This window comes from Agelaius tricolor, unplaced genomic scaffold (assembly GCF_023055355.1).
Source record: "Agelaius tricolor isolate 1412-34295 unplaced genomic scaffold, bAgeTri1.0.p SCAF_4, whole genome shotgun sequence".
In the NCBI taxonomy this organism is placed as follows: Eukaryota; Metazoa; Chordata; class Aves; order Passeriformes; family Icteridae; genus Agelaius; species Agelaius tricolor.
Genome location: NW_027269264.1, coordinates 48,342,250 through 48,359,578, shown reverse-complemented (window position 1 = coordinate 48,359,578; position 17,329 = coordinate 48,342,250). Strand labels below are relative to the sequence as shown.

At 41.7% G+C, this 17,329-nt stretch overlaps 1 protein-coding gene across 1 annotated transcript in view; it reads right to left on the bottom strand.

Moving 5' to 3' along the window:
- Positions 1 to 13,617, bottom strand: part of CCBE1 (collagen and calcium binding EGF domains 1) — a 95,695-nt gene extending 82,078 nt beyond the window's left edge. Inside the window, exons 1-2 of the mRNA XM_071425598.1 lie at positions 13,417 to 13,617; positions 13,220 to 13,300 (exon numbers count right to left, since the gene is read on the bottom strand). Of these exons, the coding sequence (XP_071281699.1) occupies positions 13,220 to 13,300; positions 13,417 to 13,517 (182 nt within the window). The 5' untranslated portion in view covers positions 13,518 to 13,617. The remainder of the gene's footprint in view (positions 1 to 13,219; positions 13,301 to 13,416) is intronic.
- Between the last annotated feature and the right edge of the window lie 3,712 nt (positions 13,618 to 17,329).

The window sequence follows — 17,329 nt, the reverse complement described above, 5'->3', positions numbered from 1 at the left end:
TGACAGAGTAATTTATGTACCATTTTTATGTGCATATGCTGTGGTATCTCAGCCTAAATTTCTTCCAAGAGAATCCATACTTTGCCATCGGAGACAGCTAAAAGATTGTCAGAACCTTTCCAACTTCAAGAACTGAGATGGTAAGTTTATAAATAATTTCTTTTTGTTATGGTTTTCAGCCCTATACTGTAAAAGGAAAACCTCAGGGTGGCTAATCCTCCATCTAAACATTGACTTTACAAAGGGAATGGCGAAACATCTAAATGTAGCCTGTGAATTACCTCAGAGCAGTTAACATAAAAATACATTGTGGAAAATTTACTCTTTAAGAAGGAAATTTATAAAATGAAGTTGTATGAAAATCAGTATGAAAAAAATACAAACCAAAGGCAGCAGGTGTCTGTGCCTCTCAAATCTTCCAAAGATGTGCATTTAGTCTGAGTAAAGCAGGCAGATAATCTGCCATGGTCTATGTATCTGCTACCAAATAATGAAAAACACCTTGCATCTGCTCATAAAACTTGTATTTCAGGAAGGGCTGCAAAAGAAATGTTCTGCCCAATAAACTAAGCTACATTTCATAAAGGCATCACGAAATGTCTCAGGGAGTCTTTCAAATGGGGGAGGTTTTCCTACAATACAGCAGTAAAAGACGGAAAAGCATCTCCAAAGACAAACAATTTCATTTTGTCTCCAGGAATAAGGAAAAACTTGGAATTATTTAAAATCTGCTGTTTAGTACGTTTAAAAATAAAACTTATTTCTAATAGAAGTTAGCATCTACTTCTCTATTTATCAAGACTCTGCTTCACCAAATAAACACCTTCCTCATCAACAAACTTTTTCATACATACAAATGGGCTTAGGTACTACAGTTTTCCTTCCAAAAAAATCAGGATTAAGGTAGCTTTTCATTCAGATATTGGTATTCACCTGCAAAACACCAAATTGCCAGCTGACTTCCAAACCCATATTTTGGGAGTCTCTGCTTATCTCTGCATTGTCATCAGATAGTTTGGTACAATGTAAGGATACATGGTCCAAGTCTTCCCAACAGCAGCCTGATAGGGAAATCGGGTTGTGGTTAGGATCAGTTCTAAAACTCATGTTCTCAAGCATTTCCCATAAATATCAACCACATGCCTACAGAGCAAGACATCACACAGCCATTTCCAGTTCACTGTTGCTTTGCAGCTCTTTTCCACATGCATCCCATTGAAGCAGGCAGGATATTAAATCTTTTGAAACACTTAATCTTCTCACAACTGAGACTGGATTTCAGTAATAAACACTTGCTGTAATTTTTCATCCTTTGGGCCATTATATTTCCAGGAAGCAAGGTCAAGATGGCATTTAATAAAAGGGTTGCTAGATTTGTTTGGTTCTTTCTTCCAAAAGAGAAGCCTTACAGAGGCAAGCAACAAATGGAACAACATGGAATACAGCCAGGATCTTCAGACCTAATACACAATTAAGAGGAATCTGAACACAGGAAAGTTTTCCCTCTCATTCCATCCTGAAAATATATTTGTCCTGTATTAAATCTTTGTCAAGTCCTTGAGGAAAATTTCTTGGAAGAGTTTTCTTTTCATTGGAACTACTTATAAGTGTAATGACTGTAAGGTCAATGAAAATGTTTGAGGTCTACTTTTATTGGTATTTAAAAATATCCAGAGGTCTATACTGCAAACAAGGATGTATAAATAAATATATGTGTATTTTTGCAATTGTTGTTCCTGACTACTTGTTTTCTACTGCTCTTTTCACTCTGCCACAGTTATTTTCACTGGAGATGTTCCAGTGATGTACCATTAGCTTACTCCCGCTGTGGAAATACTCCGGATACTTTTGAAACATAAGAAAACATCTCAAAAATCTAATTTGTCTCTTGGTGGGTATGAAAAAATATACTTTTAAAAATGTGCATTTTTTCTTCTTATCTCAAACAGTAGTATTTTGTTGAACTGGAATGACAGCAAATCACCAAAGTAAACAAAGTCTAGCAAGTTATTTGAACATTTGATTTACAACAATCTTCTTTGCTGTAACAGGAGTGCTACATCTTCAGCATAAGCTTTCAGGTTCTCTTTCTTCCCTGTGAGGCATAAATTAGACTTTCCCCTCATTTTATAGCTGGAGAATTAGGTAATATTGACATCCTATAGAGAACTTTAGTGGGTAACTGAAAGCAGAATTTGGCATGATACAGCTCCCTGAGGAGCAGAGAAATGAAGCCCAGGACCTAGAACTCGACTCCTGGCAAGGCCCTCCTAAGGTTAAACCCCACTGCCTCCCTGGATCACAGTGCTCCCTCTGATGTAAATCTGGAAGGGGACCATCCAGGACCCTTCCGGGCACGGTCAATAAAACCGCAAATTCAAGTGTGGGTCAGCACGAGGACAACAAACAGCAAAAACAAGACTCTGGCCAACAATCTCAGCTTGGAAAACCAGGCAGAGAATTCGCTTTGTTGGTAAGATGTGTTCAATCTGCTTTAACATCTTTCTGCATTCTTTTTTTTTCTTTTTCATGGAATGCTAAGAATAATTATGAAGAATTCTCTAACTGACGCACTTTGGTGTAGGTCCAGGGAAGTCAGCAGAGCTATGGAAATGCAAACCTCTGCAAATCTTTTCATACAACCTCTTTAGTGCCCATGCAGGGACCAAGAGAGACATCTTTTAACAGAGGTGAGCTTCTAAGAAAAATCAAAAAGGAGCCAGTCCTGCAGACACAATCATAAAATGTTTTTAAGCTCCTGTGCCACACAGAGAAATTTCTGCAGGAAAAGGGCCTAATTTAAGATCAAACACAAGGAGAAGGTTTGATTGCACTTTGAATTTACTTCAAACCCAGAGGAGATTCAGGAATGCAGGTCTGTCTTTACAAAACCTAGTGGATAAAGGTCTTTGCTGAGGTTATATGACAGCAAAATTTCCATTTATCTTTAAGTCTTAAAACTAAGAGGAAATATTATGTTAGCTTGCTGTGAAGCAAGCTTTCCCTTTCTCCTCATTGACCATACACAGTGAAAAGAACTGATGCCTGAACTCCTAAAGCAGACCCTGAACAGAAATATCTGAAAACTGGGAAGTGTCAGATTGTCCCAATTCCCTCTATCATCCCTAATTTACTGTGCATTGATGGAAGTTAGAAATGTAGGGAACTGAAGTATGACACTGAGCAGGGCAACACTCTTTGAAGTAGCATGTCCAGTATCTTCTGGTTTGCTACTAGACAAGCTAGAAGGCGAGCGGAATAAGGTAGAATAAAAATCAATCCCACATTCTCTAATTACATTCCCCGTTCCATTTTATGTTTCTTAATTTTAAAATGAGAAGAGCTTGAAATGAATACTTTTGCACGAAAACTCTAAAAAAACCCCAAACCTCATTAAATTAAAAACAAACTAACCCCCACAAACCAAACAAACTAACAAACAAAACAAAGAAACAAAAAAAACCAACCCAAAACCAAAGAAACAAAAAGTCCCAAATGAAACCAAAAAACAACAAAAAAAAAACCCCACAAAGTCCCCCCAGCGATCTATTTGCAACAGGCTCCTTATCTCTCCAGGCAAGTCCAGTAGAGTAGGCATACACTTTCCTCGGGAAAACAAAATAAATAAAAAAACCCTAATAAGCTTTTAAAATCCAAATATGCATCAAAATAACCTTCATACAACTGCCAAAGCAAACATACTATTTTGCATACGAGCAGCCCATTAAGTAATACATCAAGAAATCAGTGTCTGAGGCACCACAGGAGTCACAGTCTGAGGCACTACTTGCCCTTAGACTGTCCAGGCCACTGTGCAGACCAGCAGCTGGGTTCATCATGCTACAGAATTCCAAAGATCAGCCCAGGCTGCCAGCATTGTCCGTCTGCCACTGCTCCTTACTCCTGCCTCAGGAAGCTGCAGTTAAAAGCACATATTCCCAGCAGGATTAAGCATTTACCAAACAGTAGCTCTAGTCCTGGTCCCTCAAGTCTCTTTCTCAACCTCCACTTCTCAATCACTAAGAACTACCAATAAACTACCAAAAACCCTGTTTTCACCTGGTTTTTTTCTCTTCCCACAGATGATGTTTTAAAGATTAAATAATTTTCCCTTTGTCTATTTTTTGTTTCAACTCTCCAAGGCAATAATCTCTAAACTAAGGGGTTTTGTCAGAATTCCAGAGAGCAATGTTTAGGAAGTGACACCACTATTTTCATGCAGCTATGATAATAAACTCTTTAGTGAAAATTGAGTATGATAATAACATCTTATTGAGTAGGCAAGATGTCCGGTTTACAACATACATTAAACGTGTTGAATGTGATCACAGAAATATTAACATTCCGCGAAGACACTGGAGCTCTGGGCAGGAAGTTATTTACAAAGAAAAAATGCATCCAATAAAGTTATTTTCTCTCTTTTATTCTGAGCACACTTTTATCCTGGATGTACTTTCACAAATTTCTGTATTTTCAGCAGTCATCCATTTCCCATGAGATATCATGATAATACTTTATGTATTTCTTCATCCATTTTGAAGACTGTACAGTACAACTTCTTGGACATGCACACTTTGTTACAGAGAATTAGGTGGTCAGCCTTCCTCCTTGACAGCTGATAGTGAGATAATGAAGCCAACATGAACACTGCTACTTTATGCTGGAAGCTATGCACCAATAATTTTTCCCTAGAAAGATAAATATTTTCTAGCCCAGATGAATATTGTTTTATATTTCTCCAAACTCACGCTCTACAACAACTTGCCATTGACCTATAATATGCTTATTCATTTTTCCAAAAATGATCCACTTAAAAACTTGGATTATAGTTTAGATTTTGCCTCTCTTTCCCACTTAAAACACTGTGTCTGCACCACTTTATCTCCCAGTCCATTTGAAAAGGAAGGAGAAGAATTTTGTTTAATGTGTGTTTACTACTGAGTGGCTGCTAAAATTAATACAGTTAGTACAAACACTGTGTATTTCACCTCATTTCAATTACAGCACAGATTGGCAATTAAAACGAATGTGGTTAGAACTTGAAACTAACAAAGAAACTCAGAAGAAATTATTTACAATAGCTGGATGTATGCTGAATGCTTGATGGTCTTGTACTTCATTGTTTGAACCAGGATCAGCAATGAAATCAACACAACACAATGGAAAACACTCTTTAAGGGAGAAGGATTTTCTAAACGCTAAACTCTGAGATTACTGTCTAAAACTGAAATTATTTTTCTCCTCAACAGTTAAACAGAGCTACTCTCAAGGAGATGCACACAAATTGCTTTTTTTTTACTAGGCCAAGAAGAAATCAAGTCAGGATTGCATGGATTCTGCTTTCCATTGTTTCTGCTTACAATTGGAACCACATAGAAGAACTGGCAAAGTTGAGCAGCAGGGTGACATTTGCTACTGTTAGTTCATAAAAGAAGCTCCTATTAGTTTGAAAACTGAAACCGAGCAAGCAGAAAATGGACAACACAGACAAAAAAAATCTGAGCAGACTTTGGGGAAAGCATTTTTTTACTGCAAATCAAAGTCAGCTTTGCTCGTTTGGGGTGGTGGACACAATTAAAAAGAGGAACCCTGGAGTGATCCATATGCATGAGATGTAAGCAACACAAGGTCTCCAGAGAGGAGAGACCTATCTCCCGTCACTGACTCATTATTACAGAGCCCTGTGCCATCCCCAACAGCTCCAGCTGCAGTGACATGGGTACTGAGCACTCAGTAGTGACTCGCACTTTGAGACAAAAGTCATCTCAGGACTCAGGTCACTGAGGTGGAGGCAAAACAAAAATATTAAACTCAAGACTGTAAGAATTCACCACAATCTCAATGAAACCCAAAATCACACCTGCCCAAATGACCAGCACTGCACAAGAGTGAACATAATCTGAAATGAGATCTATCCCAGGTATAGGGTAACTGCTTACTGTACATCAACATCAGGCATCTCCCTCATACCTGCTTCATGTGACCTTGTTCCCCACATGCAGTAACTTCCACACATGCAATGACAGAAAAACAGAACTGCACAGCAGAGGTCTCAAAAAAACCTGTTGCTCACATGTTCTTTGTACTGGGCAATGGCTTTCACAGCAGAATATGGGCAATCCTGTCTTACCTGGGATCTTTAGCAAGCCTGATCTACTTTTCCACAAGTACTTTAAATATTTCATGCTTAACTTCTTCCAAAAAACCTCTTTGCTATGGCAAGGAACGCAGGCAATCTGGACAGAGTAAGGACTGAAAGGGAAATTTAAATATCTGCCTGTAAGTTGTCCCTCCTGCCCCTGCACAGACACACACACTTTACAGAGAGGGACAGAGAGGGAGAGAGATTTTCCAGACTGAGGAAGGAAGGAAGGGGAGAGGCTGTCAAGGGAAGATGCATCAGGGCCTGTAGCTTAGCTCCAAGTCTAGCTGGGAGAACAGGAATCCTCCCAGGAGTGCGTGCGTGTGGGTTTTTGTCTGATTTTGGCTGATGTTTTGTTTTTATGGGTTCAACTTAAATAGAAGCCTGGGAGCATTTAAATTATACTTCTTTGGAGAGTGATTACCTCCCTTCTGTCATACACATATCTGTCACACAAACCACCACAAAGACAGAATTTTTGTCTTTTTATGGCTGTATCAGTTCTTTTTTTCTGCTTGCTCCATGCCCCTGGGTGTTTTATCCTTTCTCTTCACTGCTGCTCCATATTTTTTTCCTCCCATTCCTGCCTTTTCTGTCTTGCCTGTTTTGTCTGCAATCAGTACAGCACAACTCAGCTCAATGGGTGTCTATCACAATGGGAGCATTAATACAAGTATTAATAACATCCTGCTGTTAGCAGGAGAGACTACAATCACTTTTTTAAGGACAAAACAGCCTGACCTTAGGGAACATATACAATACTTAAGATAATTACAAACGTCATGCTCCCTTTGGCGGCCTATTTTTATTACCTATTTCGTATCAGGCATGGGAGGCCCTGGGGCTACTATTTTGTTTGTCTGGAGTCTCTGAGCTAGACGACACGGCCAGCAAAGTCAGTTCATATTTAACCCTATATTCTGTAGATGAAAACCATAATGCAAAGCACCTGGGTTTCATTATCAATCAAACCACCAAGCAGGGCACTTATCATAAAGCTCTTGGCTTGCCAGTTCTAAAATTCTCCAAACTGCTTTGATGTGAACATCAAAAACTCCTGGCCTATGTGAAGGACCACTTGCCTGACCTCATCCTTTAATTAGCACATCGTACCTGAGAGCACCACTCACAGTAATTACGCAACGTTCTTTAAGACCATTAATTAAATTGCTTCATTTTGTAGTGAATTGGCTGTACAGAGGAGACACTGCACAGGAAACCCAAAGGAGCGCCGCGTTTTGCTGCAGGAGTCTCTGCTGCAGCCAGTATCATCCACATCTGCTGAGATCTCAGGTGTCCCTAACATCACCAAAACCCAGAAATAATTCGCTTTCTTATTCTTAGCACCTGAGACAGAAAAGTCTGACTTTCTGACACAGAAAGTCACGGCCACCCAAGTGTAGTGTGGAAGCCTAAAGGCAGCTGTATGACGTTGGTGTTACCCTTAACCAGCAGATATTCACAATGTGTCTCAGTAGCTATGAGCAATCTGTTCCTCTGGCAATCAATGAATGAAACTCAGGGCTGAATGCAGTCAGAACTATACAGCTTGAAAGTGCTACTTCAAAAGCAATAGTGAAAAAAAATCTAGGAAACCTAGGAAGAATCTCTTGGCACCATTGTAGCATACACTGTTTTGTAAGAAAAGAATAAAAGTACCGCATTGAAAAAAATTTTATTCATAGATATGTAAAAAGTTCTACCTGTGATGACAATTCCCTGGAAGATTTTTTTTTTTTAATGTGAATATATATGTATATTCTGTATGTTTAGTTTTCTGAAACCAATACAAAGTTTGAAATCATATTCTCTCTACATTTTCAGAAAAATTCTACTATGGAGTATATTTCCCTTCAAGATAACTGGAGATTAGGCAGTTGTTTGCTCTAATCAGGTTAGTTGCTTGTTTAACTGTTATATTATATCAGTTGGGGCTCTTTCAATGATTTGGAATAGTCAGCAAAACTTCAGAGAGGAAATGCAATAACAACTATAAAAAAGAAATTTATGAAAAGTAAAGTCAGAAGATAAGATGACCAAAGATTATCCCTGCTTGCTCCAGCTGAAAGCTCCAAAACTATATACAGCAATTTTTTCTCATGTTGGAAAGCTCTGCTACATGCTCGCTGAGTATCTGGGAACCAGGAATTGCATATGGTCCCCAAGGGCATATTAGTGAAAGTGCTGCTCTTTGTGAAACAGCTACAATCCAACTTCTTTGCAATTACTTTTATCTTTTAAGAATGTGCAAAATTATACAGTCTATAAAAAATAGTAGGCTTCAACAGCAGTATCAGCATTGAAGAGGGTAAAAAGAAATGCTTGCGATCTCTGTTTATCATCAGAACAAAGGAGGGTATAAATATATATGCATTCTCTTTCACAATTCATTTGAATTGTCTTTTTTTTAGGACATGTAGAACAATTTTTTACAGCATAATTTGAAACCTGAAGTGCTGGAAGGACTTATGCAACATACTTGTAGCTGCTAACTATCAGATGAAGAAGCTGACAACCTACACTGAAATGTGTTAGTCCTATTTTAAAGATCTTGCTTGCAAAATACTAAAAAAAAAAAGTTACAGATTAAGTTCTTAGCCAAGATTTAAGTTCCACAACATGGAGCTTGTTTGGAGATATAGATAAAGAGTTGGCTCATCTTCACAAAGATTTCACCATCATTACCTAGAATTGTTGTGCACCCTTATTCTAAACTGTTTACCCCTTGCTGCAGAAGGAAGGACCAGGGGAAGTCTCCATCACTATATACACAAAATTAGGGTATAACCTGTCCTTGGATGCTTCATTTTCAGCAAAAAATGCTGGAGACTACTTACAGTGATGCTAGAGAAAGATGGATAATTTCTCTTACCATGTCAATAGAGTATTTGTTTTAAAAATAATCAGTTTTGTCAACCAATTTAGACTAACAGTTTCATCTGAATAAAAGAAAAAAAAAACCCCAAATCTTCCCTTCGCCCATGAAGGCAATGGCTAAAGTGTTCTTCCCAGATATGCAGATCCAGGTTCAAATGTCCACCTCCCTGATTTACGGCTGCTGGTCTCCTAATTTAACATTTTATAAAAATTTTCTGAGGAGCAGCAAGATTATTTCTTTCATGTCAATTCACAACAATATTTAAGTGTCTAGTACGCAAAGAGATGGCCATAGTCAGGCATGAAAATATTCTTGTTTTCCCACGTTTCATGCTTGAATCTTCCTACAACTCCTAACAGCTTCCCACTAGAAAATATTTCTAAGTACACATATTGAATGATTCTGAATAATTCACTGCACTCTCTGAATTCTAACTGAGTAAAATATGCAGCTCTCCTAATATACAACAGTTACTGTAGCAATCACGCTTGGTTTTTAAGAAGGGAGAAACTCCAATTAATAAATTGTACCAGATTAGATGTTAATCCTCCTGAACTTGGAAGTGACATAACCACTACCACTCCCTTATGGGAACACAGCTCCACAATCAGGATGAAGCAAGGGAATACCTGCCCCAGATGCTGCTTTCCTTCTGGACCAGAGCAAAAACATACAGGAGCACTGTTTAAAATGGAAATGAAAGAAGGACTGTAATAAAAAGGACTGCTGCAAGGATGCACAAACTGAATTGTCACAGGCACTGGAGAAAAATGCAACATTTGTGTAATTTTTTATGCCAACAAAGTGTTTAGAAGTCTGTATGAAACAGGTGAACATCACATCCAAACAACTGGAGAAGACAGTAACAAGACACTGGGGCTTCATATTTTCATGCTTCCCAAATTTACTAAAATTTGATGAATTTTGGCATACAGTAGGAATTCAAAGTCTTATTGGACCATACTACTATCAACAAATCTGCAGAAATTCTTCTCCATACCTACCTGATGGGGACATCAGTACTGCATACTTTGTGCAGTTACATACAAAAGTTTAAATGAGATTTCCACGTAAAAGATTTTGTATAAGCTCCCTCTGCTTTTTGCATCTGTTCTTTTGTACTCTTATGAAAACAAATACAGAGGACATATAAAAAAAATCACAAATCAAACTAAACCAAGGTCCAGACTGCACACATTCAAAAGAAAAAAATACGTCTGATTGTGTATGTGGTTGCTATGACCACAGGGAAAAATGCCAGTATATTCTCAGTGCTTGGCCCCACTTCTGGCTTGGTCCTCCACTTGGATCATCTTTAATCATAAGTAAATCTGGTTAAAAAAAATAAAATCAAGAAATACTTTTTGTGATGAAAAGATGCTATTTTTATTGAAGTGCTCTAAAAACATGCTGATTTTCATGACAAATTCCAGTAGGAGGAATGAAAGGATGATATTACTTTTTATCAAGCATTTTGGTCAGGAATTTTGATGTCTAGCTTCATATGTATTCCTTATTTTATTTAACTAATTTCAGAAAAAATCATCAGTAGCAGTGCATGTTGCCTTATGCCTGATATATCAAGATAAATTTTGTGTCAGTTTGTATAATTTCTACACAAATGGTACTTTGACCTAGAAAAGAAGTTAGGTGTGTCTGCTAATAGTAAATAGAAGCTGACATTTACTATTCCTTTATCTACTTCTAACAATGTATATAAATTACATAACTATTGTCATTATGAAATACTGTGATAAAGATGTGTAGGAAGATAAAAAATGAAGTGTTGTAAGAATAAACAATAGAACAGCAAAATCAAGTTTATCTGAAACCTGGAGTGAAAGCTCCTAAAAGCCACAGCTGAGTTTCTACCAAGCTGAAGTTCTTTAAGAGTTGGTTGTCATTGCAGAGATGAAAACTGAATCCTTAAGCTCCTGAATGTCCTATGAAACAAAATCTGCCTTGAGGCACCACAGGATTAGTCAACACTCGCAAGTTTCCTGTTGTCTTGTTAACAGCCTCAATCTCAAAGTATTAATGAATCTTAGATTAAAATGTGTTCTGCCAAGGGTAATCCCACGTGCCTGCTGAGAGCACACCTTGCTACCAGGAGCAGTGGGGTGCCCCTGGGGTTTACCACCTCGGGTGGGTGATGCTGCAGGTCCTTGTCAGAGCATGCCACAGCTCCGAGGGGCAGGACTGCCAGCTCAGGTCTGTGCTCGGTGCAGAGCTGCTCTGCTGAGCAGAGCTGCTCCCTCTCAGAGCTGCTGCCCTGCTCTTGTGCATCTCTCACGAAGGAGACCTTGCAGGGTGAGGAATGGAGCCCTCACCCAAGCCTAAAGGTTAAACCTTAAAAATACATGATTACACAGAAATGTAATTTTTTTTCTTTTTTAAAGCAAGGGAGACTTGGAAGTCATAGATACAGAAAATATTTGAACTAAAACAACCAAGAAGTCGATGCAGCAATTTCCAAATTCTCAGCCACACAGACGGTGCTGATTTGGGACAGTGAATACCTCTTGGGATTGTGCAGAGGGAGAGCTGGGGAGGGAGGCTTGTCACAACCAGAGCCCAAAGGTCAGAAATACCTCAGGAAGGATGAAAGAAGTGGGAATTGGCAGCTGGACAGAGTCCTGCCTTCTTTGCACATTGGTCCATAGCTGCCAGTGGAGCCTGTGTAGTCCTCCTCTGTCACGCACAAAGCAGAATCACTTTCCTCAGATGGATTTTGGGACACACACAAAGGAGCAGGATGGTGATGTGTGTGCTGCCTTATGCAGCTCCTCCTCTGGCTTCTTCATTCAGTAACTCCCCACTCAGAACTGTCTTGTCCACCCCAGTGCTCTGCCCCCAAACCTGCAGCAGAGAAATGCTGCAGGTTCAACCAAGAACCTGCAAAACCTTCACACTGTCCCTCTCCCAAAATGTGCTGCCACTCGATGTTACAGAGCTGCTTGTAAGAGGGCTCTGCCTCACCTTCACAGTGAGAGGGGAGAGAGAAGATAAGGGATGCAGGGCAGGGTGGTCTCCATTCCCTACACAGCCCTTCCCAGGGACTGGGAGGAAGCTAATGCTCCTAAGAACTGGGCAGTGGCACGACACTGTCCCATGCGGCTGTGGCTGCCAGAGAGTATGAACAAGCCTGAGAGCATGGGAGAGGGACAACATTGCTGCAATGTTTGTCCACAGCTCTTTGGAATTAATGCCAAACAGAAGAGATGGACACTCTCTGAAGAGATGGACACTCTCTGAAGAGTGGACACTCTCTGTAACACTTTCTGCACATGTTACCGTAATTTTGGTATACAGAAGTGGCTCCTTGTCACATGCAAGCATACACACACAGGCAGAGCACAGTTGCCTCCACAAAGCAGCCTCTCATAAGAAGCAGCTTTCATACATGAAATATCTCGTCTGTGGGGACAATGCTAACCTGAGGGCATCAGCAAAGGGATACATGTGTGCTCATACTTTGTGTACAGCTCTTCAAAAAAGCACATCCACTGTCAATCACTGACAGCTCTGGACAGCTATCATCATTAAAACAGATTATGTTTCTCAAACACATAGCTGAAAAATGAAAACTTGTGATTAGATTCATCTTACTTAATTTCAGAGGCCTCTGCCTCATTTCTCCCCCAGAGCTGGTTGCTGAAGAAGTTACCAATTCTGAGAGTGATTCATCTACCTAACTTCAGATACATTTTGCGTAGCACAAATCCAGATGATCTTGCTGATTATCCTGCAACTGATGCAGCTATAGCTCCAATGTGGTCCCGGACACCCAGGTCAGAGGAAGCCTCTCTCACCGTATCAAAAACTGTCTGTGGCTTCGGTACAGCAATGAGAACCACACGCGCCCTCTCTCTCCAGCGATGTCTCAGAGGTGACGTTTGCAGCGAGTTACCGAAACCCTTCCCTGGGACAACTGCAGGACTTGCCAGGGGAGATGCGGAACGCGGGAGGGATGTGACCAAGTTACCTGCTCCGCGGTCCATGGGGTGGTGGCAATGTCGGAGTGGGCTAGCACAGAGCAGGGGGGAGACAAACAGCTGGCACAGCTGCCGTCTCTGCCTCTGACACCCACACGCGTGTGTCCCCCCCTGCCTTCCCCGCGGGCAGCGAGTCCCCAGCCGCGGACACGCGTGAGCCCCGCGCCCCCTCTGCCCCGCGTCCTCCGCGGCTGCGGCGCTCACCTGAAGCAGGTGGTGAGCTCTCCCGTGGGCTTCAGGCAGGGGTACCGGGTGGTGGCGATTTTGTTCTCGGAGCAAACCTCCCTGCAAGGCGGGGAGTCGGAGTATTAAAAAAAACCCCAAAGGGCAGGAAAAAAGAAAAAGAAGGTGGTAGATGGGGAGGACACGCAGAGAAGCAGCCTCGCTATCGCAACACCCACCTGTCGCCGTCCTGCGGCTCCTCCCGGTAGGTCCAGGCGTGTCCCAGCGCCAGGAGCAGCAGCAGCCGGAGCGGGGCCAGGCTGCCGGCCGGCCGCCCCATCGGGCCGTCGCTCCCCTCCGCGCCGCGCCGGCTCTGCCCGCCCCGGCCGGCGGCGGGGCTGCGCCGACCGCGCTCCTCCCGCCCCGCCGCGGGGCCGCCCCCCGCCGCCGACAGATGTGCCCGCGGGGAGGGGCCGCGCGCGCCCAGATGTGCCTGCAGATGCTGCCCCGCGGCGGGGCGGCGGCCAGATGTGTCAGGGTCGCGGCAGATGTGCGGTGGGAGTGAGGGGACATCAACGCACAGCCCCGCAAAGCCACGCTCCGCTCCCGATCCCCCCGGCTGCGGGCAGCGCAGGGAAGAGGGGGAGAAGGGTGCCCGCCCCAGGGTGAGGGGGACAGAAAGTGGTGGAAAGGTCCCGAGCGGCAGGGGTGATCAGCGGCTCTCGGTGCACCACCACTGATGCTTTCCAGATTCGGCTTTATCTCAAATCTCTTTCCCAAAGGAGCAGAGCAGTTCAAAGCATCTCTGCTGCGACGGCTGTTTATCCCTGTGTACAGCTGCCGCTTCCCCACCATTCATAAAGACGGAGATTAATGACAGCAGACTCCGACAAACAGCGCATCGGGTCCGGCCCGCTTTACCATATCCTGTTTTCGCTGTTAAACTGCTTGGGATCAGGGGAGTGAACCTGCAGGACAACCGTGCCTTTGCAAAGTATTGGGCAGATGCATTGGCTTTGATCACCATGTAACTTCTTACACGTACCAGAAGCTCCAGGGACATGACAGAGTGCAAATCAGCCTTTCCAGCACTTTCACCTGCAGTATAAAAGACCTCATTTTGTAGTCAGAAAAATCAGGGAAATGTGAGCAATGGATTGTGCTCATATATCATTACAGCCAGAAAAGTCAGGGTTATGCAAGGAGCTGTAATTCCTCTGTTAAACCAGCACAGCAGTAATAAAAGGGTGTAAGATTGAGAAACGCACTTCTATTTTCCCCCCTCCACAGGCACCATTTAAACAAGTAATTTCACCATTCTGCACCTCAGTTTCCCATGAATTTAAGAGGAAGTTCCTGATAACAAAATAAATAAATAAATAAATAAATAATGCAGATCCCCATATATGAATCAGCTATGATTAAACTGTTAATCCCTTTGGTATGCTGTACAGTACCCGGAAAAAAAGCCAAAAACCTAACTATAGATGAGCTGGGAAATTACCAGATTTTTCAGAAGTTTTTCCTGACTTGCACATCATCCACTGTCATCATGGTCTGCTCACTGTGCTGTGAGCTGCCAGCTTCAAGGTATTTCTCTCCTCTAGGCAGCACTGCACACTGTCTGCACTCCTGTGCTCAGTTAAGCAAAGGAGTGCTGCAGGGCAGACTTTTTTCCCCCACTTGTTTTGGCTTTTGCTCTCAAGAGGATGTTTCAGATGTTTATTCTGTCATAATTACTTCTTTTTCCTTTATACAAATAATGAGTAAGCAAAGGCAGGACTTGCTGTCTTGAAGCCAGAGAAAGCTGAAGGTCTTTCTCACCGGGCTAAGCCTTCACCTCTCCCAGGCAGCCTCTCCTGATTTGGAGATAACAGGAACAAAAGCAGGACCTGGGTGCTCAGACCCCAGACCTCGGGAGACACCTGTCTCCACACCATGTTCCTTACCCTCCCGTTCCAAGCAGAAAGTATCCAGTGACAAGGCCTGAAATGAAGAGAGGTTTGCACTGCTGTAACCCCTGTGATGTCTGTCTATAGATAACAAAGGATTTAATTTAACACATTCCAGAAGTGGTCACTGACCCTCCCAAAAAGTTTCCTTTTTTTAAAGAGATTGAATCCCAGAGTACAAACCCGAAATCCTTTGGAAGATTTCCAGCCCAGGCCCAAGTGTCATGAATGAAGAAGGACTTTGATTTTAAAAGGCCTGAATATATGTATATATGTAAAAGGCCTGGCATACATATGCTTCCAAAAAGGTGGTTTTTTTCCAGAACTTTTGCCACTCAGTGAAGATCTGATTCACTACCTAAACTACTTGTCTCCCTGCCTATCCTTTAATCCTTGCCACCCACATAGCACTGTATCAACACACTGCTATCTTTTTAATTAAAAAATATTATTATTAACTTACATATGTATTTATTTAACCCATACTATAAGCCATGCTAATTTAAAGATGGTAACCTGCAGGTGAAGATAATCCTGTGCTCAGCTCTTTGCCAAAGCAGGGCCCAAAGTTTCATATTCAAAAGAATTTCAGTGTGGTCAATAGTTGACAGAAAAGAGAGGTTAAAGGGCACCATACTTTGCAGTTGGTAACTATATTGCAGCTGAATACATTAAAATTGGAGGTTTGGTCATTTTGCTTCATCAGCTCCATCTCAGCTTTAATGACCACGCAGCCAGGGTCATCCTGAGAACAAGGCTTTCGTCCTGGAAAGTGTTGAAGGGTGACGGTGGTTAAGGAAACATGGAAAAGTTCCTGTTGCCTCAGGGAAGGAATGGCTGGGGCTGTTTTCATATATAGTAAATAAGCAGAATGGGATTTCTCGTGCGAGGGATGCTTTTTCTTGTGCGGGGTCATGTTAGTTTTGACTTGCCCAACTCAAGTACGTATGAAGTTGATTAAGCTGCATGCTAAACTTTGGAACGCTCTCAAAGGAAAGAATGAGGAATTAAATGCAGTAAACTGCTTATCAGAATTTTATTTACACTGTTTACATAGGAAGAAGATGCATTGTTTCCTGCAGTTCATTCATAATGATGTTGTTGAATTAATAATACAAATTCAAGTTCCTTTCTGGATATTGCTGGTAACTGGAACAGCCCAGAAGCAAACCTTGATGACTGCCTCCAAAGAGGCTTTTTCTGTAGTGGAAAGGCAGAGCCCCTGAACATGAGGAGAAGGGTATTCAGAGTACCCCTGACTCCTTAGAAATACAGAGGTCGTTTGCATGCATGAAGATCTTGAGCAGTTATTAATTATCTACTACTCAGTGATCTCTGCCAGGGCAGTTGTATAGGCTCAGTACAAATGCATTCAAAAGATTTAAAACTTTGATAGTGATCCTGAACAGAAGATTATTTTTACCCCCTTTACTTCCACCTTTAAAAAAGCTATGACCATGATGTTTGGGGAGAAAGGGTGGGGGTAGGGTAGTACAGGGATTTTTTGGTTAGTTGGCTGGTTTTTTTAGATGTTTCACCCCAGTCTTCAGAAGTATGCACTGTGATTATTCTTGATCTGTTTGCAAATGACATTTTTATTGGTGTATTTTACATCTCCTTCAAACACAAAACAAGTAACCAGTTACTGTAAATAGTCTTAATCCCACTACAGCATTGTGTTTGCATCAAGTGCCTGGTCTCCAGCTGTCAGCACTGACATGTTCAGGGACATCAGAGCAAGGCTGAAGGTGTAAACAGACAGAAAACAGAGATTTGCAAGAACATGTTGAGTAGATACTTTGAAAGGCTTCATGTTGGTCATTCATGGATTAGGGTCCCTTCCAGTTAATGCCCAAACTAAACCTGGAAATCCAGATCCAGACTTCCACTTTCAAGGAATATTGCACAATCCAAGCTCAACTGCTACACACTCACCCAGGCTTGGGAAGAGTAAAGATTTCCCACACCATTGGAACTCCAGGAGGCACCTAGAGCAGTTTTCCATCTCAGAAAAAAATCCAGAATCAGATAACAGAGAGAGAAAAAAAAAATTCTGGATGATTCTTTCTCTCTCTCTCTCTCTCTCTCTCTCTCTCTCTCTCTCTCTCTTTCTAGATAGAGGTGAAACTTCTTCCTAACCTCTACATGATTAACAGTTACCCACTCTGTAAAAGGCTGCATGAAGCAAGGAATAAACAGG